General features: G+C 39.2%; 1 protein-coding gene across 5 annotated transcripts in view; it reads left to right on the forward strand.

Moving 5' to 3' along the window:
* Nucleotides 1-23769, forward strand: part of SLC25A12 (solute carrier family 25 member 12) — a 204614-nt gene extending 180845 nt beyond the window's left edge. For all 5 annotated transcript variants that reach the window (XM_077883677.1, XM_077883676.1, XM_077883678.1 and 2 more), the window contains 5 exons: nt 15739-15879; nt 17715-17853; nt 20603-20761; nt 20873-20963; nt 22671-23769. In XM_077883677.1, the coding sequence (XP_077739803.1) occupies nt 15739-15879; nt 17715-17853; nt 20603-20761; nt 20873-20963; nt 22671-22872 (732 nt within the window). In that variant the 3' untranslated portion in view covers nt 22873-23769. The remainder of the gene's footprint in view (nt 1-15738; nt 15880-17714; nt 17854-20602; nt 20762-20872; nt 20964-22670) is intronic.
* The last annotated feature ends 869 nt before the right edge of the window (nt 23770-24638 follow it).

A 24638-nucleotide genomic window follows, 5' to 3' on the forward strand; every position in this document is an offset into this window, starting at 1 on the left:
CTCTAATCCTCCTCCCTTTTGCTAACCACCAATCTGTTCTCTGCACCTGTGAGTTTTGTTAATTTATTTTGTTTTAGATTTCACAGATAGATGAAATCCTACATTTTTTGTCTTTCACTGCTTTATTTCACTTAGCATAATACCCTCAAAGTCCATCTGTGTTGCTTTTTCTGGCTGAGAAGTATTCCATTGCATACATACACCTAATCTTTATCTATTCATCCATTGATGGACACCTTGGTTGTTTCTATGCTTTTACTATTGTGAATAATGCTGCAATAAACATAGGGATGCTAATATCTTTTCAAATTAGTGTTTTCTTTTTCTTTGGATGAATACCCAGAAGTAATATTGCTGTATCATATAGTAATATTGCTGTATCATATAGTATCATATCATATAGTATCATATCATATAGTAGCTCTATTTTTAGGTTTTTGAGGAAGCTCCATATTGTTTTCTGTAGTGGCTATACCAGTTACATTCCCATCAGCAGTGTACAAGTTTTCCCTATTCTGTATGTCCTCACCAACACTTATTCTTATCTTTTTGATAGTAGTCATTCTGACAGGTGTGAGATGATAGCTCATTGTGGCTTTAATTTACATTTCTCTGGTGATTAATAATGTTGAGCATCTTTTCATGTGCATATTGGCCACCTGTATATCTTTTCTGGAAAAATGCTATTCAGATGCTCTACCCATTTTTTAATTGGATTATTGTTGTTGCTGCTGTTGAGTTGTAAGAGTTCTTTATGTAGTTTGGATATTAACCCCTTATCAGCTATATGATTTGCAAGTTTCTTCTCCCATTCAAGTAGGTTTCATTTTGTTGATGGTTTCCTTTGCTGTGTAAATGCTCTTTTCTTTTCTTTTTTATTTATTTATTTATTTTTAATTTATTTTTTATTGGTGTTCAATTTACTAACATACAGAATAACCCCCAGTGCCCGTCACCCATTCACTCCCACCCCCCGCCCTCCTCCCCTTCTACCACCCCTAGTTCGTTTCCCAGAGTTAGCAGTCTTTACGTTCTGTCTCCCTTTCTGATATTTCCCACACATTTCCTCCCCCTTCCCTTATATTCCCTTTTACTATTATTTATATTCCCCAAATGAATGAGAACATATAATGTTTGTCCTTCTCCGACTGGCTTACTTCACTCAGCATAATACCCTCCAGTTCCATCCACGTTGAAGCAAATGGTGGGTATTTGTCATTTCTAATAGCTGAGTAACATTACATTGTATACATAAAGCACATCTTCTTTATCCATTCATCTTTCGTTGGACACCGAGGCTCCTTCCACAGTTTGGCTATCGTGGCCATTGCTGCTATAAACATCGGGGTGCAGGTGTCCCGGCGTTTCATTGCATTTGTCTCTTTGGGGTAAATCCCCAACAGTGCAATTGCTGGGTTGTAGGGCAGGTATATTTTTAACTGTTTGAGGAACCTCCACACAGTTTTCCAGAGTGGCTGCACCAGTTCACATTCCCACCAACAGTGTATGAGGGTTCCCTTTTCTCCGCATCCTCTCCAACATTTGTTGTTTCCTGTCTTGTTAATTTTCCCCATTCTCACTGGTGTGAGGTGGTATCTCATTGTGGTTTTGATTTGTATTTCCCTGATGGCAAGTGATGCAGAGCATTTTCTCATGTGCATGTTGGCCATGTCTATGTCTTCCTCTGTGAGATTTCTGTTCATGTCTTTTGCCCATTTCATGATTGGATTGTTTGTTTATTTGGTGTTGAGTTTAATAAGTTCTTTATAGATCTTGGAAACTAGCCCTTTATCTGATATGTCATTTGCAAATATCTTCTCCCATTCTGTAGGTTGTCTTTTAGTTTTGTTGACTGTATCCTTTGCTGTGCAAAAGCTTCTTATCTTGATGAAGTCCCAATAGTTCATTTTTGCTTTTGTTTCTTTTGCCTTCGTGGATGTATCTTGCAAGAAGTTACTATGGCCGAGTTCAAAAAGGGTGTTGCCTGTGTTCTTCTCTAGGATTTTGATGGAATCTTGTCTCACATTTAGATCTTTCATCCATTTTGAGTTTATCTTTGTGTATGGTGAAAGAGAGTGGTCTAGTTTCATTCTTCTGCATGTGGATGTCCAATTTTCCCAGCACCATTTATTGAAGAGACTGTCTTTCTTCCAATGGATAGTCTTTCCTCCTTTATCGAATATTAGTTGCCCATAAAGTTCAGGGTCCACTTCTGGATTCTCTATTCTGTTCCACTGATCTATGTGCCTGTTTTTGTGCCAGTACCACACTGTCTTGATGACCACAGCTTTGTAGTACAACCTGAAATCTGGCATTGTGATGCCCCCAGATATGGTTTTCTTTTTTAAAATTCCCCTGGCTATTCGGGGTCTTTTCTGATTCCACACAAATCTTAAAATAATTTGTTCTAACTCTCTGAAGAAAGTCCATGGTATTTTGATAGGGATTGCATTAAACGTGTATATTGCCCTGGGTAACATTGACATTTTCACAATATTAATTCTGCCAATCCATGAGCATGGAATATTTTTCCATCTCTTTGTGTCTTCCTCAATTTCTTTCAGAAGTGTTCTATAGTTTTGAGGGTATAGATCCTTTACATCTTTGGTGAGGTTTATTCCTAGGTATCTTATGCTTTTGGGTGCAATTGTAAATGGGATTGACTCCTTAATTTCTCTTTCTTCAGTCTCATTGTTAGTGTATAGAAATGCCACTGACTTCTGGGCATTGATTTTGTATCCTGCCACGCTACCGAATTGCTGTATGAGTTCTAGCAATCTTGGGGTGGAGACTTTTGGGTTTTCTATGTAGAGTATCATGTCATCGGCGAAGAGGGAGAGTTTGACTTCTTCTTTGCCAATTTGAATGCCTTTAATGTCTTTTTGTTGTCTGATTGCTGAGGCTAGGACTTCCAGTACTATGTTGAACAGCAGTGGTGAGAGTGGACATCCCTGTCTTGTTCCTGATCTTAGGGGAAAGGCTCCCAGTGCTTCCCCATTGAGAATGATATTTGCTGTGGGCTTTTCATAGATGGCTTTTAAGATGTCGAGGAATGTTCCCTCTATCCCTACACTCTGAAGAGTTTTGATCAGGAATGGATGCTGTATTTTGTCAAATGCTTTCTCTGCATCCAATGAGAGGATCATATGGTTCTTGGTTTTTCTCTTGCTGATATGATGAATCACATTGATTGTTTTACGGGTGTTGAACCAGCCTTGTGTCCCAGGGATAAATCCTACTTGGTCATGGTGAATAATTTTTTTAATGTACTGTTGGATCCTATTGGCCAGTATCTTGTTGAGAATTTTTGCATCCATGTTCATCAGGGATATTGGTCTGTAATTCTCATTTTTGGTGGGGTCTTTGTCTGGTTTTGGAATTAAGGTGATGCTGGCCTCATAGAACGAATTTGGAAGTACTCCATCTCTTTCTATCTTTCCAAACAGCTTTAGGAGAATAGGTATGATTTCTTCTTTAAACGTTTGATAAAATTCCCCTGGGAAGCCATCTGGCCCTGGACTCTTGTGTCTTGGGAGGTTTTTGATGACTGCTTCAATTTCCTCCCTGGTTATTGGCCTGTTCAGGTTTTCTATTTCTTCCTGTTCCAGTTTTGGTAGTTTGTGGCTTTCCAGGAATGCGTCCATTTCTTCTAGATTGCCTAATTTATTGGCGTATAGCTGTTCATAATATGTTTTTAAAATCGTTTGTATTAATGCTCTTCAGTTTGATGTAGTCCCCCCCACACCTTTTTTTTCTTTTTCTTTTGTTTTCTTTCTTTCTTTCTTTTTTTTTTTTTTTTTTTTTTGCTTTTGTTGCCTTTGACTTTGGAGTCAGATCCAAAAAGTATTGCCAAGAGCAATTTCAAGGAGCTTGCCACTTATGATTTCTTCTAGGAGTTTTATAGTTTCTGCTCTTATATTCAAATATTTAACACATTTTTAGTTAATTTTTACGTTTGGAGTAAGATAGTGGTGCTGTTTCATTCTTTTGTATGTGGCTGTGCATTTTCCCAACACCGTTTATTGAGGAGACTCTCCTTTCCCCATTGTATAATTCTTCTTTTCTTCTAAAGTGATTGAACATATATGCATGAGTTTATTTCTAGACTCTTTTTGTTCCACAGATTTATGTGTTCTTATGCCCAAACCACACTGCTTTGGTTACTATCATTTTTGAATATAGTTTGAAATCAGGGAGTGTGATGTCTCCAGCTTTGTTCTTCATTGTCAGAGTTGCTTTGACTACTCAAGATCATTTGTGGTTTCATATAAATTTTAGGGTTGTTTGCTCTATTTCTATGAAAATACCATGGGATTTTGGTAGAGATTGCACTAGAATCTATAGATTGCTTTGGGTAATACAGACGTTTTAGCAATATTAATTCTTCCAGTCCATGAGCACAGAATATCCTTCCTTCTTCCATTTCTTTTATCAATGTAGTTTTTCATGTACAGGTCTTTTACCTCCTTGGTTAAATTTATTCCTAGGTATTTTAATCATTTTGATGCAATTGTAAGTGGAATTGTTTTCTTAATTTCTCTTTCTGATAGTTCATTGTGAGTGTATAAAAATATAACAGGCTTTTGTATATTGACTTTGTATCCTGAAACTTTATTGTATTTGTTTAATCAGTTTTTGTGTGGTCTTTCAGATTTGATATATAAACTCATGTCCTTTGCAAATAATGAATTTTATTCTCTTCTTTCCAATTTGGGTGCCTTTTGTTTTCCTTGCCAAATTTCTCTGGCTAAAATTTTGAATTCTATGTTGAATAAAAGTGGTGAAAGAAAGCATCCTTCTCTTGTTCCTGATCTTAGAGGAAATGCTTTCAGTTTTTCACCATTGAGTGTGACTTTTTTTTTTTGAGTGTGATCTTAGTTATGAAGGTTGTCATAAATGGATGCTGAATTTTGCCATATGCTTTTTCTGTATCTATTAAGATGATCATGTGATTTTTAGGTTTCATTTTGTTGATGTGGTGTATCACACTGATTTGCAGGTGTTAAGCCATCCTTATATCCATGGAATAAATCCCACTTGATCGTGGTGTATGATTTTCTTAATGTATTTTTTAATTTGGCGTGTGTATATTTATATATATAAATATATATATATATATTTAGTTCTTAAATTTCCTTTTTTTTGTATATTTTATTGGAGTTCGATTTGCCAACATATAGCATAACACCCAGTGCTCATCCCATCAAGTGCCCCCCTCAATGCCTGTCACCCAGTTTACTGATATTTTTTAAGGGTTTTTGCGTCTGTGTTCCTCAGGGATTTAGGTCTGTCATTTTCTTTTTTGTGGTGCTCTTGTTTAGTGTTTGGTATCAGGGTAATGCTGGCTTCGTAAAATGAGTTTGGAAGCATTCCCTCCTCTTCAATTTTTGGGAGAGTTTGAGAAAGATAGATATTAACTCTTCTTTAAATGTTTCATAGAATTCACCAATGAAGCCGTCTGGTTCTGGACCTCTGTTTGTTGGGAGGTTTTTGATTACTCATTGAGTTTCCTTCTCAGTAATCAGTCTATTCAGATTTCCTATTTTTCCATTATTCAGTCTTGAGAGACTGAATGTTGTATGTTTCTAGGAATTTATCCATTTTTTCTGGGTTGCCCAGTTTGTTGGCATATAATTTTTCGTAGTTGTGTCTTATGATTCTTTGTATTTCTTTGGTATGGTTTATAACTTCCCCCCCTTTCATTGCTGATTTTATTTTTTTGAGCCCTCTTTTATTCTTAGTGTAGCTAAGGGTTTATCAGTTTTGTTTATTTTTTCAAAGAATCAGCTCTTAGTTTCATGATCTTTTCTGTTTTCTTTTTAGTTTTATTTATTTCTGCCTTGATTCTTATTATTTTCTTCCTTGTACTGACTTTGGGCTTCATTTGTTCCTCTTTTTCTAGTTCCTTTTTTTCCTAGTTCTTTAGGTATTAAGTTAGATTGTTTATTTGAGATTATCCTTGTTTTTTGAGGTAGGTCTGTATCATTACGAACTGCCTTCTTATATCTGCTTTTCTTGCATCTCATAGATTGTGTTGTATTTTCATTTGTCTCGAGATTTTTAAATTTTTTCTTTGATTTCTTTGTTGACTCATTGGTTGTTCAGTAGCATGTTGTTAGATCTCCACATATTTGTGATATTTCCTTTTTAAATTTTTTTGTGATTGATTTCTAGTTTCATACTATTGTGATCTGAAAAGATGGTTGATATGATTTAGTTTTCTTAACTATATTGAGGCTTGTTTTGTAGTGTAACGTGATCTATCCTGGAGAATGTTCTGTGTGCACTTGTGAAGAATGTATATTCTGCTTTTTGGTGGAATGTTCTGTATGTGCTTATTAAGTCCATCTAGTCTAATGTATTCTTTAAGGCTGCCTTTTCCATATTGATTTTCTGTCTGGATGATCTGTCCATTGACGTAAGTATTAAAATCCCCCACTCTTACTGTATAGCTGTCAATTTTTCCCTTTACGCCTGTTAATATTTCCTATATATGTTTAGGTACTCCTATGTTGAGTGCACAAATGTTTATAAACGTTACATAATCATGCTGGAATGATTCTTTTATCATTGTGTAATGCCTATCTTTGCTTTTATTACAGTGTTTTAAAGTCTATTTTGTCTAATATAAGTATAGCCATCCCAGCTTTCTTTTGATTTTCATTTGCATGAAACATCTTTTTCTAGCCCTTTACTTGTAGTCTATGTGCGTTCTTACATTTGAGATGAATCTCTTTAAGTATCATATAGATGGGTCTTTTTTTTTTTTTTTTTTTTTTTTAATCCATTTAGCTTCTCTGTGTCTTTTGATTGAAGAATTTAGTCCATTTGTGTTTAAAGTAATTACAGGTAGGTGGGGTACGTGGGTGGCTGTCAGTTAAGTGTCCAACTCTTGGTTTCAGTTCAGGTCATGATCTCAGAGTTGTGAGATCGAGCCTCATGTTGGGCTCTGTGCTCAGTGGGGAGTCTGCTTTCCCCTCTCTATATCCCTCCCCCCATTTCAAATAAATAAATCTTTAAAAAATGTTTTAAAGTAATTACAGGTAAGTATGTACTTATTGCCATTTTGTTAATTGTTTTCTGGGTGTTTTGTAGTGATTCTATTTCTTCTCTTGCTCTCTCTTATAGTTTGATGATTTTCATTAGTGTTACGTTTAGATTTCATTTTCATTATCTTTTGTGTATCTACTATAGGGTTTTGCTTTATGATTATGGTGAGGCTTATATATGTTGGCTTATATGTATGCTAGTCTATTTTATGTTGATAGCAAGCTATGTTTGAATACATTCTAAAATTCTACATTTTTATTATCCCTCCAATTTTATGTTTCTGATGTCATATTTTACATCTTTTTATTTTGTGTATCCCTTAATTGTTATAGTTTCTTGTTTGATTTTTACTGCTTTTATTTTTTAACCTTCATGCTAGCTTTATAAGTGGTTGGTCTAACTTTGCTATATATTTACCTTTATTAGTGAGATTTTTACTTTCAGATGTTACTTTGTTACTAATCAGGACCCTTTCTTTCAGTTTAAAGAAGTCCCTTCAACATTTCTTTTTAGGCCAGTTTAGCAGTGATGCACTTTAGCTTTTGCTTGTCTGGAAATTTTCTCTCTCCTTCAGTTCTTTTTTTTTTTTTTAAAGATTTTATTTATTTAATCATGAGAGACACACACAGAGAGAAGCAAAGACATAGGCAGAGGGAGAAGCAGGCTCCATGCAGGGAGCCCAATGTGGGACTCATTACCAGGGCTCCAGGATCATGCCGTAAGCCAAAGGCAGATGCTCAACCCCTGAGCCACCCAGGCATCCCTCTCTCCTTCAGTTTTGAATGATAATCTTTCTAGGTAGAGTATTCTTGGTTGGAAGGTTTTTGTTTTCAGCACTTTTGGCCTGCAAATTTTCTGTTGAAAAATCTGCTCATAGTCTCATGGGGTTCCCTTGTATATAACAAGTTCTTTTTCTCTTGCTGCTTTTAAGATTCTCCCTTTAACTCTTGAAATTTTAATTATAATGTGTTTTGGTTTAAATCTGTTTGGGTTCATCTCTTTTGGAACTTTCTGGGCTCCCTAAATCTGGATGTCTGTTTCCCTTCCCTGGTTAGGAAAGTGTTCAACCATTATTTCTTCAAATAAGTTTTCTGTCCCTTTCTCTCTCTTTTCTCACTCTGGGACCCCTACATTTGAATCTTGCTCTGCTTGATGTTGTTCTATGAGTTGCTTCTTCACTTTTTAAGATTCTTTTTTCTCTGTTGTTGCTCTGTTTGGGTGAGTTCTACTGCCTTGTCGTCCAGGTTACTGATCCTTTCTTCTGTTTCATCTGATCTGCTTTTGATCCATCTAGTCTACTTTTCAGTTCAGTTACTGTATTTTTCAGTCCTTGTTTGTATTTTCCTACATTATATGTCTCTTTATTGGAGTTCTGTTTATTAATTTGTTCTTCTCCCAAGATTGATGAGCATCTTTATGACATTACTTTGAACTTTTTATCAGCTAAATGACTTCTCTCCATTTCACTGAGATTTTTTTTTTTTCCTCAGATTTTGTCTTGTTCTTTGGTTTGGAACATATTCCTCTGTTTCCTAAGCCTGACTCTCTGTTTTTCTATATTAGTCAAAACAGCTATCTCTCCCAGTCTTGAAAAAGTGCTCACAGAAAGATTGAGGGGTGTGTTTCTGTCTGTTGCTGTGTACCCTGGGGGTAGTAACCTGTCAAGAACCATGTCTCCAATTGTTTCAGTCCTGTGGGCCCCAGAAATGCCAGCCCCCTGACCACCAGAGTCAGATGCTCAAGGGGCATCCCCTGTGTGGACTGCATGCATCCACTTGCTTTGGCAGGGCTGCATGGAAGTGCTGGGCCAGGACAAACTCACTTGCCAGGTTTAGCAGGGCCAGAGTCACAGGAGAAGGCAGGGCTCGGTAAGCCTGCCCACTGGGATTAGCAGAGCAAGGCTGCAGGAGAGTACAGGTTTGGGGCTGGTGGTGCTAGCAAGAAGAATGTAAAAATCATGCCCACTAGTGCCCCACGAGCAAGGCAAGAGGAGTGCAGAATTGCACCTGTCAGCACCCTTGTCCCCATAGAGGGTTCCAGCAGAGCCCTTTTCTTCCAGCAGACGCCTTATGCCTCACCAATGAATCTCCTTTATATGTGGTCTAGGTGCCCTCTAACCTGCTGCTTTTGTGCTGAGTCATAGGGTGAGTGAGTGTGTATGCATGAGCCCTTCTAAAGAGGAGTCACAGTTTACTTCAGCCCTTTGAATCTCCTGGATGTGAGCCTCTCTGTCTGTTTGACATGTCTCAGTGTGGTCTTTTTATCAGTCGTTGTGTAGGAGATGTTGAGCTAGTTTCATGTCTTTTTCAGAGAGAATTGTTCTATAGGTAGCTGTAGATTTGGTGTGTTCTGGGTTTTCCTATACTACCATGTTGACCTGCCCCCTCTGTGGTTGTTTTTTCAAAGAAAAGATTATGTAGTGTTTCATAGACATATCTATGAACTTAAATGTGAAAAAAATTTATGTCTGTCTAAGTCAAAAAGCAGAAAGTCTATTAGTTTAAGTAGACTGATAGACTGACCTATATGCATTTTTAAGATGTCGCATTTGTAAGTACCTATTTTTATGTTTAAACTCTAACCAGAGCACATACCTGCCTGATCACATCATCTCTTTCAGATAGTGCATACTTTTGAATGAGAGAAGTGTTTTAACTCAGAACATATTTTTTAAAAATTATTTATTCATGAGAGACAGAGAGAGGCAAGACATAGGCAGAGGGAGAAGGGAGCTCCTCACAGGAAGCCTGGTGTGGGACTCGATCCCAGAACCTAGAGATCACGCCCTGAGCCAAAGGCAGACACTCAACCCAGGCAGCCCTCTCAGAACGTATTTATTGCTCAGCAAAAGGCTAGTGTAATCTTACGTTGCAGATGTTCTTAGCCCTGTGTGAACATACTTCCTGAAGAATCCATCCCTTCTCCTGATATCTTACTTTCAGTATGCACAGTGCTCTCTCATTAGTGCACAAGAGCTGTGTAAGGTCTAGGGGGGCGATCATTAGGATCCCTGTTGTCATACTAGGAAACCAAGGAATGGGAGGGAAGGTTATGATCTATCCAGGATTACAAAGTTAATGACAGTATAAATCAACAAGCCTAGAATCTTTTTACTCTTCCATGCTACCTCCCTTCAGCCCATGGGTGTACACACCCATTGGTGCAATGAGAGGTCCACTTGTTAGTTGGAATATTTACAAACCCTAGGGCCAAGACTGGTAGCTAACCAGCCCATATGCTGTGTCTTCCTCAGCAAACTGAGTTGCACATCTCTTAAGAGTTGTTGGAAATAGTATTTCTAATTGCCATCCCAGGAATCAGCAAGCTCCCAACTTGATGCTTGCATGCTTACATGAACACACGTACATATGTGTACAAGTTCAGAGTCCATATATTTATGTCAGAGTGGCTCATGATAGGTACACAGAGGTTTTGAACCACCTTTACCCTCGTTAGGGGTATGTGTAGTTTTTATCTATTTATATCCTACCACCCTGGCTTCTATCAGTGAGCCAGCAATGAGCAAATTGCAATTTATTCCTTTTAAGTTATCATGGTCATAGGCTATTTTAGAAAGGAACCATTTCTTTTATAAAGCAGTAGGAAATGCTGTTTTAGAAAGGAACCATAGCATTTCCCATTGCTTTATAAAATATCTAAAAATGTGTGGTTGATGGCGTGTGAGACAGTCACTATCTGTTCCTATTCCTCTTGAGTCAGTCCTGGTGACAGCTAATTCTGTGACTTTTATTAGCTTGGTTATTTTAAATGCATGTATTTTGCACTTCTGTTCCTGGTGTGGCCTCAAACTGAAGTTAGATTTTCATCAATCTGTAAGGGAAGACTTTATAATGAATTGTTCCGATTGTGGTTGGAGGGAAACAGTTCCAAACTACAGGAGAAAACAGATCAAAGAAGAAAGTAAACAGGAGACTGAGTACAAGCAGAGCCAGGTCCCCTGCCTTTTTGTGGACTCTGCCCCTGGGGTAGGATTTTGAGGGCAGGAGGTTGAATAGGTCTAATCCTGGTGCAACCCGTTGGCCTCAGGCACATCAGAGGCCTGGTGACATCTCAATATTACATCCTTTCTCTCCTAATTTTTGCTGTCCACTTTAGGTGGTTTATTTTCTCATTAAAAAAATAATGTGACGCAAGATTAACTAGAAGTGTTTATATTCTTTCCATTTCTGTTATATAGATAGATAACCTTCATTCAAAATGAGATCTGTTCTCTTTTATTGTGTCATTTGTAATTCATTTCTAGAACAAAGAAACAACTTAGCACTGAAAAATGAAAACCTCCAAAAGTTTCAATATTAATGCTTCCCTTTCTTTATAAGAATAAATACATTGAAGAGGGAAATTTCACAATTAGAAGTTTAGGAGCTAATTTTGGTGATTTGGTAAAAAAAATTTACCAAATGTGTTGTATGCAGTGGTGTTATCTAATGTGAGTGTCAAGATGTCAGATTAGACCAAATCCATTTGAGTTTAGAGCTGTGTATCATCGTGGTTTAATTTGAAATTTTATATGTCTTTGTGTCTATTATTCCAGATCATAGCTATATTTGGTTAGACTTTTTTTGGTGTTCATATTTACATAGATAAGCCTGTTTAAAGTCTTGGATCCATAGATAACTAGGGCTGACTAGTTTTTAAAATGCATTTAATGTATATAAATTACCAAATTTATCATGGGGTAGAATGTGAGAGAGGACGTAGTCTATAAAAGAAACCATTGTTTCTAAGACCAGGTCTGTTTCTTGTTTTGTTTTGTTTTGTTTTGTTTTGTTTGTTTTTAAAGATTTTATTTATTTATTCATGAGAGACACAGAGAGAGGTAGAGGCATAGACAGTGGGAGAAGCAGGCTCCCTGTGGGGTAGCCCAATGCGGGACTCGATCCCAGGAACCCGGGGTCATGACCTGAGCCAAAGGTAGATGCTCAACCACTGAGCCAACCAGGTGCCCCAGTTCTTTTGTTTTTGAGTAGTTAATGCATTTCATGATTCAGAATTTAAAAGGAACAATAGGGTATGCTTTAAAAATTCAAGTACTCATTCCTCTTTCCAGGAGGCAACCTATGTTTTCATCTCTAACTAAAGTCATTCTAATTTTAATAAACTTAGGTTAATATTGACATATTGGTGATCAGTGAGTACCTATATTTTATGTTTGGTTTAAAATTTTATTACCTGATCTTATTGCTTAAGAGCTTATAATTGTTTCTCCTTAACTATTTCCTTATTGGGCATTTACATTTTCTAAATCTAATTTTGTTACTCTTTAAAGTAACAAGTATATTTGCATATTCGTAGAATAGCAAACATATTAGCTTATTTGGAAAACTACAGATACTTTTTTTTTTCCACTGAAAAATTACCATATTTTTATTTCACAATTTAATACTTCTGAAATTCTATATATTCTGTGATTATCTTTACTGTGACTTTTCTCTGTGAAAAGCTGTTTGGTTTTTTTTTAAGATTTTATTTATTTATTTATGAGAGACACACAGAGAGAGGCAGAGACACAGGCAGAGGGAGAAGCAGGCTCCATGCAGGGAGCCCGATGTGGGACTCCATCCTGGGACTCCAGGATCATGCCCTGGGCTGAAGGGAGGCGCTCAACCACTGAGCCACCTAGGCATCCCTGAAAAGCTGTTTTTAATGTAATAATATCACTATAATCAGTAGAAGCTTAAAATAGAAATGAGGGATCCCTGGGTGGCGCAGTGGTTTGGCCCCTGCCTTTGGCCCAGGGCGCGATCCTGGAGACCCGGGATCGAATCCCACGTCGGGCTCCCGGTGCATGGAGCCTGCTTCTCCCTCTGCCTATGTCTCTGCCTCTCTCTCTCTCTGTGACTATCATAAATAAATAAAAATTTAAAAAATATATAAAATAAAATAAAATAGAAATGATATTTTCCTGTATTTGTTTTTCAGAAAGGAAACAGTTAAGAATGTGATAAAACATAATCTTTGTTCTGTCACTAGGTTTCTTACTAAAGCGATTGGATTAATTGCCAGTTTTATTCCTCAATCCCACTGTCTCTAGTTTAACATGTATGAGATAGTGGTCAGTCTCAGAGTTTAGAAAAGGACAGTGCATATTTGCCATGAATATTTCCTTTTAAGTGTTATGAAATATCTGAAGTTTTAGCCAACTTAAATAACAGTCTTTATTTTTTCTAAAATTATTCAATGTTTCTGGGTAGTACTGGCCTCCATATTCCTAGGCCTATCATAAAGTGTTTTGAAATATAAATTTTTAAGGCATATACAGACTATGCAGTTGCTAGACGTTTTCCTTCTTCAAATATAGTAGAGTAGCTAAGTGTGAAAATGAAACACACTCATAGATGTGTGCCTTACTAGAGTGTCATTGCTTTCTTGTTTACATGCTCACATGTCAGATCTGTATGTAAATGCAAGTCAGTTTAGCTTTGTCCTTCTGTCCAGTGCATTGTCAGGACTTAGTATGCATTCTGGGTAACAGATCTTCCAAGCATACAACAGTTGATGTGTTAGATGTTACATGTACACTCAAAAAGAAATGTGAAGAGTTGTTAAAGGAGTACAAATCTCCATAAACTAGCAATTATTTCCAAAAGGGTCTGATGAGGAGGGGCAGAGGACCCACAGGGCAGGGGACTGCTGGTTGCAGTACTCCTGCTCTGTGGGATGTTATACTTTACTAATGATTAAAAACATGAAAGGATTTTGTATTTATTTAAACACGATGTCCATATTTAATGAATGGCACCCAAGGTTTGACACCATTTGGTGGTGGCAAAGTTTGGGGATTATAATCAAAATTTGTGTTTCTATTCTTCTTTTTTTTAATCTGCTTTAGTTTAGAACATAAGGTGTATTATTTTCCCAAAGATAGTCTTTTAACCATTATTTAAACAAAGATTTCAGGGAAGTAGTAAACTTTTTCAATTGGTTTGGTTTTTAATACTAGCTATGGGAGCAATTACTTGGATTATCATTTTAACATAATTTTTCACCCAGCAATCCTTTTGAAAGTATTGTTTGCTTAGATTGAAACATTGAAATGCTTCCTTCTCCCTGCAGTGCAGTAGATTAAGAGAACGAAACACGGGCAGATCAACATGTAAAATTGGGTCAGTTGTCATTCAGGAACTTGTGTGCCAATGGTATGTATGGATTGTTGAGTGGGGAGTTGCAGGAAACCCAGAGAGAGACAGCAAATTGCTGCACCCCCTTGCTTGGTGGACAAAAAGAGGATTAGGGCCCTGGGGAATCCAGGACAGTAAGCTTCCACAAAGCTGAAAGGAATCTTGTGTCGGTGTTGGTGGTTGTGGACGTCGTGGTCGATAGGAGTAAGGGGTCAGGATTGGAGCAGGCATAGTTGAGGGGTTTATAGCCCCCGGACAGTTAGAGGAATGGGCTGAGACTTGCTACCCCTGGCAGTAGGACTGGGCAGCCTTGATGGACCCTTCAGCACTCTACCTTCACCCGCATGAACAGGAATGCGGGTGAAGGTAGAGTGCTGAAGGGTCCATGAAGGCTGCTCGTGAGTTTTAAGGGTATAGTTTGTAGAACCTCTGTACCTCTGAATTATGGTGCCCCAGTGAGGCCTTTCCTGGTTCCTGTTCCACGTGTGACATGCTATTGCAGTGAAGTTATGATTCTGTAGTATAATATGATTATATGACTGTGGTGATGATTGTGTAATATAAACAGCTATAGTTCAGATGAAGATGTACAAATGAGTTTTTTTCACTTTATGGAGATACATACATATGTTTTAAAAAATTTATATATATCTGTATATACGTATACCAATACAAACACATTTTTTTCTTATAAAAACTAAAAAAAAAATTGGTAGCAGTTTTGTTAAACATTCTTTTTATCCCCCCCTCTACTAGTTAACAGGTTTCAGATGCAAATACACCCTCATTATCCAAATTCAAATCCCTGTCACTCACCACCATTGTGGAGTGTAGCTTTGATTTGCCAGTTTTGTACTCATGGTAACTAGATGTTCCATTTCCCAGCAGAGTTTTTCTGGTTTTGTCTTGATACTGAAAGTGTCTTTCTAAATTCTCTCCTTTTAGCTGTGTATCTGTCTCAAGAGTTTTGCTCGGTATAGTATGTTTTAGAATTTGAACTAGGGGAGACTTTTCCCCTCTGACTTAAGACACCTCTGTGGGCCAAAGTTGTGTTAATTGCTGTACAATCCAAGGAAGCAGAAGCAGGTGGCTGAGCTAAAGTGAATGCTTGCTAAGAGAAGGAAAGTGACCATTATAGATCCAATTTTTACCTCCAGCTTACAACCAGTCTTCTACTGTCTCTTTCCCTTTCATTGGGGAGCTCCCCATTGCCTCATCTGGCTTCACTTTTATTTTCCAAATGAGTTTATTAGTTTTGCCATCTTGGATATGGTTGGGTTGACCCCAGGAAGACTGGTTTGAGAACTACTCTTGACAACATTTCAAATCAAAACAAACCCAGGCATAGATTGGTTCGAAACTGAGTTTGGGATCATCCCTGTGAGCTCCTCTAGTACCGGCCAAAGTATGGGACTCTGTTCCCTTGTGAAGAGGGTGGAGTAGAGTGGTGCCATGTAGAGGCTTTTTCTGGATTTTTCTTGGTAACACTGCCAGTTGGTCTCTGATTCGGAAATCTGCTTTTCTCTTTCTCCTCTCTTGCCTGCAGGCTGGTGGCTCTCAAGTCATCTTTACTAATCCGCTGGAGATAGTAAAGATTCGCCTGCAGGTAGCTGGCGAGATCACCACAGGACCCAGGGTCAGCGCCCTGAATGTACTCCGGGACCTGGGACTTTTTGGTCTGTATAAGGTGGGTAGATTCCCTTGGGTTATCTCAGTAGAGAGCTTGTAATGTACTCAATAGAATCGTGAAAGAATGTGGAAACCAGGCTTCTCCCCTCCCCTCAAAGTGGAAAAGCAATTTTGTCCAGCAGGGTAGTCCCTTGAGTACAAAATCAGACAAAAAGAAAAAATCAGGACACTTTTATTAGAGGCAGTGGGATATACAAACACACCCTCCTGTTGTCATCTTCAGCTTTACGAAGCTGCCAGCAGGGGGCTGACACTGCAGACCCGATGTCTTTGGGCTCCCAGCCTTTTATTTGATGGCAGGTTTGGGGAAACTTTCTTTGGTGTTCTTTTTGGTCTGTTTTAGGACTTCAAAACAGTCTTATGTTTATTTTGAGTTTGAGTTATCTCTATTGTTATCTTCCCAGTAGGAGCTTCTGTTTGTCTTAATAATTTGACCACAGTGAAACAGTAGTATAGTTTGGTAGAATTCAGGTCTTTAAGAAGTTAAGTGGTGGGATTTGTCAATAATGAATTCCATTAAAAAAAAAAACAACAAAAAACAGAGTGTACTGTACTTTAGCAAAATGCCAGTCAACAGATTCCTTCCCTGCAGGTATACTTACTCCCATCATTACAGATCAGATGTAATGGAGCAGAAGCTATTATTTTTCTTAAACAAGGAAGAGTATTTCTTTCCATTCTTTTGCCTGGTATAAGGTGGGAATACGTAAATTTGGCTGCTATTAGAGAACTGTTTCTACAGCATCTGATTTATTTATAGATCTATCACTGTAGGAATGCGTAAATTGGCTTCTATAGCTACAAATTGGAAATTAGAAATTCTCTAGATTAGAATCATACAGGTACAGGGCTCTTAGGAGACCAGTAAACCAATGATGCCTACCTTGAGAGAGTTCTGTACACATTCCTTCCCCTTCACCCCCAATTTCCATCCTTTTTGAAATTCCTTTTGAGAGCTAAATTTTTTAATACTGTTTCTGCCTGTATCATCCTTCAGAGTCCTTGGATTTTTTTTTTTTTTTAATGTTTGAGTTTGTCTTTTGAAAACAACCATTGGAGAAACAAGTGCCAAAGATGGATTATTCAGGTGGCTAGGTCAAGCTCTGGCCTGTAGAATAGCCCGGGCTGTGACCAAGCTGAGGAAAGTGTTTATTTTTCCTCAGTCCCCGAGATAAGCCATCACTGGGTAGCTTTCTATTCCCGTGGAAACTTTGCTAAAATAATTCGACCCAGTTCCCCCAATCTCTGCTGTTTAGGACATGGGGACTGAGGAGGGAAGATTGGTGGTTTTTTTTTCCCCTTCCCTAGAATAGTCACCTTTCTTTTCCATTGCCACTGCCTATAGCTTAACTGGTACTTCATGGGCTCTGTGCTGTATAGATTGGATAGATTGATTGTTAGTTTTGGGGGCTGCCTTTGCTGGTTGCTTTGGAATCTAGCTATTAACATTGGGTTTCCAAGTCTGTTCCCACTCATGCCCCTCCCCCTCGCATCCACCAAAGCCACACAGAACAAACAGCCTGGAGGTTTGAGAACTGAATTTTTATTAACCTTAAAATCTGAATCTACATTGGAAATGCCAGGAAATTCTTAGTTGTCATGATAACATCACTACCCAGTTAACTAACTCTGGGTCCCCAGGGTCTACCAGCTTTTCTCAAACTTTGAGCCATATATAGTTCCTGTGCCCCTCTCATTTCTCCCCCATTTCCATTCCACATCAGTCCCCATGCTGTTTGAGGGAGCACCTAGGGCGTGTCACCCTGGATCCCTTGTGGGCATTCATGGCCCTGTTTACACAACCGTTTTGCACTGTTTCCTCACTTGTGACAGGGTGCCAAAGCCTGTTTCCTCCGAGACATTCCCTTCTCTGCAATCTATTTTCCTGTTTATGCTCATTGCAAACTACTTCTGGCTGATGAAAATGGACACGTGGGAGGTATAAATCTCCTTGCAGCTGGAGCCATGGCAGGTAACTACAAATTTTTTTTAACACCCTCCCCCCGCAATTCTTTAAGAAGTACAGAATCTCTGTGCACTGTCTGCCTTTATTTCTGGAAGGGTTATTGTTTGTATCTGACTTAGTTTAAATATGATCGCTTTTTCTCCTTTGTGGGATGTGCTGTAATTCTGATGAGAGTTAATTACATTTGCATAATGTGGATAAACAGCGTAATGCAGCTTAGCAACTCAGAGCCAAATTAGATCTGCCCATCTAAATTGGGCTTTCATCATTAACGTGCTTCTTAGCCTCTCGTGCCCCTGAAACCTTGGGTGCAGCCAAGCTAAGCATTGAGGTGGAAGAGTTCTTCATCAAATCAGTTGCTTCATTGTACCTCATGGGATGCCCAGGTCTAGCATGCCTCACTTTCTATTTCTGCCTGATGGAGTCTACATGATTTGGCTCCAAATTGAGCTTTCTTCATGATACTATCGATGTTCCTTCTACCATCGTTCTCATTAGATACAAGTAAGCAATACTTCCCAGCAAACTACCCTATACTCAATTGGCATCTCTTCTCTGTCCCTTAACACTTCCTTTAGTAATAGTTCTTTGTGGAAGTTTTATTTTCTGTACTAGCCTGGGAGCTTTTGAGGGCAAGAGTCTCATTTTCTTCATTCTTGCTTTCCCTTCATGGCCAGCGTAGTAATAAAAGGAGATTAGATGTCAGTGGAACAAATGACAATCTTCATCTGGTCTCAGTTCCCAAATTAGACACAAAAGAGATAACATTTGAAAGAGGAGCCTAACATATGCAGGAAGGTAGTAAGATGTTTCCTTCTGATCTCACAGGTCTAGCCTTCTTCTTGAAGGAGCTAGCTTGAGATAGAAGGGGAGGGCCAGATGTCCTTGGCCGCACCAGCACTCAGAAATGACAGAGGAAGGTAAAGGCTGTGTGTCTGCCACCCATTACCACAGGTCAGGGATAGAAACGTGAAGGGTGAACACAAACTCAGACGCAGTATCCAGATGCTCAGTATAGGTCTGCCAGCCTGGGCTCATGGTATCCTGTAGCTCTCACTGGGTTCATTCTCCTCCAGTGCCCTGGCGGGACAGCGGGACAGCCTGCTGAGCACTTCCGGAAGTGCAGTGAGTGTGGTGGGGTTCGGCGGTGTGTTGGGAAGGACCATGTTCTTGTTCTCATCCGTGAAGACAGGGAATGACTCGTGATGGTTAAGAAACTCTCCCAGGGAGCTCCAAGCCCTTATTTGGGGTCCACCAAATCCTTTGTCCTCTGGCATTTGTTACTTTAGTCAGTTGAAAGCCAGAAAAGCGGCCTGCTCCATGTTGGCACTACGTGCTCATCCAGCCCCTTTTTGGTCGCCAAAGTCTCCCAGATTGCTTGATTGATTTTTAAAGATTTTATTTATTTATTCATGAGAGACACAGACAGAGAGGCAGAGACACAAGTAGAGGGAGAAGCAGGCTCCATGCCGGGACCCCGACATGGGACTCGATCCCGGGTCTCCAGGATCAGACCCTGGGCCGAAGGCAGCGCTAAACCACTGAGCCACTCGGGCTGCCCAGTCTCCCAGTTTTAAATGGGGCCAACACATTCTCCCTCCAAGCTTTTGCCTGTGCTTTCTAGTCAGCAGCAAAAATCCAGCCAAAGAACAGTCTAATCGTGGACAGGCATTTTGCCAGTGGCTGATGGAACCAAGTTAACATTTCCATGGAACTGTCAGCACCAACTTCTTCCCCAGATATTTGATGTTAGTTTTCAGAATGAGAGATTATTTTTTCTAATTCTTACCGATAAAGCCTTACTGGCAGGCCCTCAGAACGCTTAGAATTCAGAACATTCCAACGACAGGCAAATTACCTGGTTTCATCTGAATACGGTGCAGCGCCACGTGGAGGGGAGGTTATCTGCATCCTCCTGTAACAGGCTCCCACAAGCCCGCCGGCTCCATCCGCTTAGGCATGATTTGGTGATATTCAGGCCAAATTGAATATCAACCCTCTGAGGAAGGTTATCTTGCTCCTTTGTTCCTTGCTTTGTTCTATAAGTGAGAGATGTGGTTGTGAAATCCATCTTGGGTATCCCGCTGCAGATTAATATCGGCATGACCAGGAGTTTAGGCACAGGGGATAGATGATAAGGCCTTGGATGGTCAGTTCTGCTGTTGCTCCAGTGGTAATGACTTCTGTCATGTAAGCATGTCTGAAAAGAGTCCCAGTCAACTCTTGAGTTGGCCCCTTTTTGTTTTGTTTTTTTTTTTTTTTTGAGTTGGCCCCTTAAACACGCGAATGGATGTGAGTATTGACATTCACCTTGCACCGTAAGGTGACAAGAATAAGCAAGAAGCACTAGCATCTCATTAAACTGACAGTGTCCTCATTTCTTATTATATACAAAAATACTTCTATCTTATTTACCAAAAAAAAAAAAAAAAAAAAAGGAGGTGATATAATTGAATCCTAAAAGGGAATACTTGGGAATTGTCCTAGTAATATTGCTGCAGTTTTTCCTGTCATAGTTCTTTGGTATTATGCAATGTAGCGTGATTTTCCTAATTCAGAAAGAAAAAAGAATTTTGTTCCACACTGAAGCAACTAATAGGTTTGTGTGTCCTTTTTGCCAAGAGTGCCTGGGCATCTATTTAAGAAACTTTGAGTTAGAGCAGTTAGAGTTGCTAATCATATTGTTAGACGTTAGCAGTATTTCTGTTCTTTATGAGGTACGTTGGATGACTTAAATGTGCCTTTCTCCTGAAAGGTGTGCCTGCTGCTTCTCTGGTGACCCCCGCCGATGTCATCAAGACGAGACTGCAAGTGGCCGCCCGTGCAGGCCAGACGACATACAGTGGTGTCATTGACTGTTTCAGGAAGATACTCCGGGAAGAGGGGCCCTCAGCATTTTGGAAGGGGACTGCAGGTAGGGGCTAGGGCCTTAGAGAATGGCTGGCCAGTGTTAGGGACCTGCTTCCATTACTTATTGCCTTTGCCACAGTCATATTAAGTATCCCCTCTCCCGTCTCTTTTTCAGCTCGAGTGTTTCGATCTTCTCCCCAGTTTGGTGTTACTCTGGTCACCTATGAACTTCTCCAGCGGTGGTTTTACATTGATTTTGGAGGCCTGTAAGTGCAGCTGTTAACTCCTTGTGAAAGAAAGCACCAAAACCAAAATAGGTTTTTGTTCAGCAGACAGAGGCATTGTTGGGACTCTTAGAACTGGTAGGACAGAGAATTCTACAGGACCAATGCATTTAAAACAAACAGTGGGCTTGAGAAGCTTCAGTATTAGGGGAATAAGATCTCGGTAGGGTGACATCATGCAGTGTTAAGCAGCGACTTGGGGAAAGTGAAGGCAAGTCGCAAATTAAAATGTTATGTGAATAAATTGTCTTTTATAGTGTAAGTAAATACAGAGCTTCATGGATTTAAGTCCGTATTATTTGAATTTTATCACATGGCCTTTATACCAGATGTAATGTAAATTTGTATTAGTAAGGCTTTTATGAACTTTCTTTCCAAGACTCAGTCAAGCTCTTTCACACCTCTGAGACTTCATTATTCACCATGATTATTAGATAGATATAGATGTTATTAGAGCTAAAAACCAGAAAAAACAGGTTCAGAGAGAGGATATGCCTATAGACATAATCACTGGTGAGATCTAGATCAGAAATTGAGCCAGTCCTGGGAAGAAAGGGAATTACTTGTTGAATCTGCTGGGTGGGCAAGCAGGCAATAATTAGCTTTTCAGCAGATGATCAAATCTGATATCTGGGTCTTTACCTCATCAACCTTTTACCCTCTTCCTTGCTCAGAGGCCAAATAGGGAATTAGCTGTTGAGCCACGAAGTAGAGGGATTTTTCCAAAGTAGGAAGTAAGAACAGCAATCTTACAATTCCAGGGTCTTTTGTGTTTTCACATTCTGTAAGAGTAAGAATCGTATCTATGTCTCTTTAAATTTAATGATTACCTTCATGAGTCTGCTTTTAAAAAGTTAGCCTTTTATTTATTTATTTATTTATTTTTTTTTTTTTTAAATTTTTTTTTTTATTTATTTATGATAGTCACAGAGAGAGAGAGAGAGAGAGGCAGAGACATAGGCAGAGGGAGAAGCAGGCTCCATGCACCGGGAGCCTGATGTGGGATTCGATCCTGGATCTCCAGGATCGCGCCCTGGGCCAAAGGCAGGCGCCAAACCGCTGCGCCACCCAGGGATCCCAAAAGTTAGCCTTTTAAACTATATCAAAATAAAAGAAAGATGCAAACTTTTTATGACTAATTTATGCTTAGTGCAGAAAATTTGGAAAATGTGGGAGTATAAAAGAGAAGATCACTCACAGTCCTACTTCTCAGAGAGTGTTAATGTTTTTTTTTTTTAATTTTTACTTATTTATGATAGTCACAGAGAAAGAGAGAGAGGCAGAGACACAGGCAGAGGAAGAAGCAGGCTCCATGCACCGGGAGCCCAATGTGGGATTCGATCCCGGGTCTCCAGGATCGCGCCCTGGGCCAAAGGCAGGCGCCAAACCGCTGCGCCACCCAGGGATCCCAGAGAGTGTTAATGTTTAAGTGTATTTTCTTCTGATCTTTTTTCTGTGGCTCTATTTATAAATTGAGGCCATTTCTCTTCCAAATAAAAAAAAAAATGTGAAAGTGTTGCTTTCAAAGCAGCTATAAGTCATGACAAATGTAGCATAGATGACAAGGAAGTAGCCAGACAAACACTCCTCTCTGTGGCACATGGGGGGAGACTGAAAATGTTCTTGCCTCCTCACGTGCCACCCGCATCAGTCTGGAGCCTCTAACCATTGGCTTTTTCCTATCAACAGCAAACCGTCTGGCTCAGAACCAACACCTAAGTCACGCATCGCAGACCTTCCTCCTGCCAATCCTGATCACATCGGTGGATACAGACTTGCCACAGCCACTTTCGCTGGCATTGAAAACAAGTTTGGCCTTTATCTCCCCAAATTTAAATCTCCTAGTGTTGCTGTAGTTCAGTCAAAGGCAGTGGCGGCGGCAGCTCAGTGATGAGACAACCATTGAGGGTGGCAAAATGGTGCCCTGGAGAAAGAAGCCTAGAAGAGCAGCCCTGTAATGTACCCAGTCAGCTGCATGGTGCTGGCTGAGCTGAGGAGGCAAACTATTCTTTCTATATGACATATACATATATTTGTTTATAAAATAATCATTTGCCCAGGAAAAAGCAACAATGCAGTTTCAAGCTTTAGTGTTAAGTGTTGAGATGTTTTCTAAGCTCTGGCATGAATTAGTGTTCTAGACTGCTTTGCACAGCTTGCACTTATAGTGACTGTACATATTGTACATCTTTGTACAGAGACATCTTGGCACCTCATCCCAACAAATCACGTTTATAGAATGTAATGCGGTTCTAAGTGGCTTGAAATGTACAGAATGTTTTGAAAGTGTTTTATTAAGAGTCACACAAAAATAAATGTATTAAAATTAAATTCATTCTCTTATTGGTGGCTTATGGAAATAAAGCATCAATATTGGATGTATTTAATTTCCAGTTCATTTTCCATTCTAGAATAAAAAGGTATTTGCTGATAGGAGGCATAATGAGACCAAGTGCTTACACCACTGATGAAGAGAGTCTTTGGAAAAGATGCATGCTAGCAGATGCAGAGGACCAGGCTAATGACTTGTGTGTGCTGATGTGTTTCTATTTGTATTTAACACGTGTGTAGATTCTCCTCTGTTCATCAATCAAAATGCATTTCCTAGACAGCTCCCCTCCTGTCAGTGTGCATATGGAAACAGGGATGTCTCCCGCATTACTGACTTAGTTTGCTTTCCTCTGACACAGCAAGGCAGGGGCCTAGCTTTCAAGATTAAAGGATACTTTGGCAATTTTTCTTCATGTGGATATGATCCCCCTCAAAATAAAATGCACACCAAAATGTATGGATGTAGTTGGATTTTCCTTCATAAATACACTGATAGTGCTTATATTTTGATTCACTACCAGTTCCCAAATAACTCACTTTCCCACTCTTTCCCACTTCTGTAGGAAATTATTTGATTTGGAAAGGGCTGTGGGAATGAGGGGAGGGAAGAAGGAAAAGAGATGATGTATCTTGTGATTTTTTTTTTTTTTTTTTTTTGTGGAGTCTTGGTTCTTCCTTATGAATCCAAATCCAAACTACTTATTCCAAAAGTCACTCACCAAGGGTATGATTACTAATTTAGGTCTAAACATGCATCTTGACAGCCACATCTACACTTTGCTATGGTTGTGATTTGATGTGTACATCAGAATTTACTTTAGCAAAGTGCTTTGGGAAAAACATTATTGCTTTTGCCAGTGAGCCAGGATATGAGAATGTATGCAAATATTTTCCAGGGGCAAACTTGGAGATAGACCCAGTCACTTAGAATCCTACACAGCACTTATCACTTGATGGCTGACAGCCCTGTAACACAACCGTAGGCTCTCAGGCCCCCAAGGAACAAAAGACTTAGCTTTGAAAGCAAGTTATTTCCAAATGTATTCAGTTCTCATTGGAATGGAATAAATAGCAATACAGTTGTTTCCTATTACCACCTGTTAAAAAATATGCAAGTAGTCCATGGATATGTTCTTATAAAATATTCATGGAATATCTGTGTATATAATTGACCTTTGAACAACTTGGGAGCATGGGGCACCAACCCCCTGTGCAGTGGAAAACTGGCATATACTGACTCCTTGAAAACGTAACTACTAATACCTTACTACCGACCAGAATCCTTAAACCAATAGCATAACCAGTCACTTAACACATATTTTGTAT

Source organism: Canis aureus, chromosome 34 (genome assembly GCF_053574225.1).
Source record: "Canis aureus isolate CA01 chromosome 34, VMU_Caureus_v.1.0, whole genome shotgun sequence".
Classification (NCBI taxonomy): domain Eukaryota; kingdom Metazoa; phylum Chordata; class Mammalia; order Carnivora; family Canidae; genus Canis; species Canis aureus.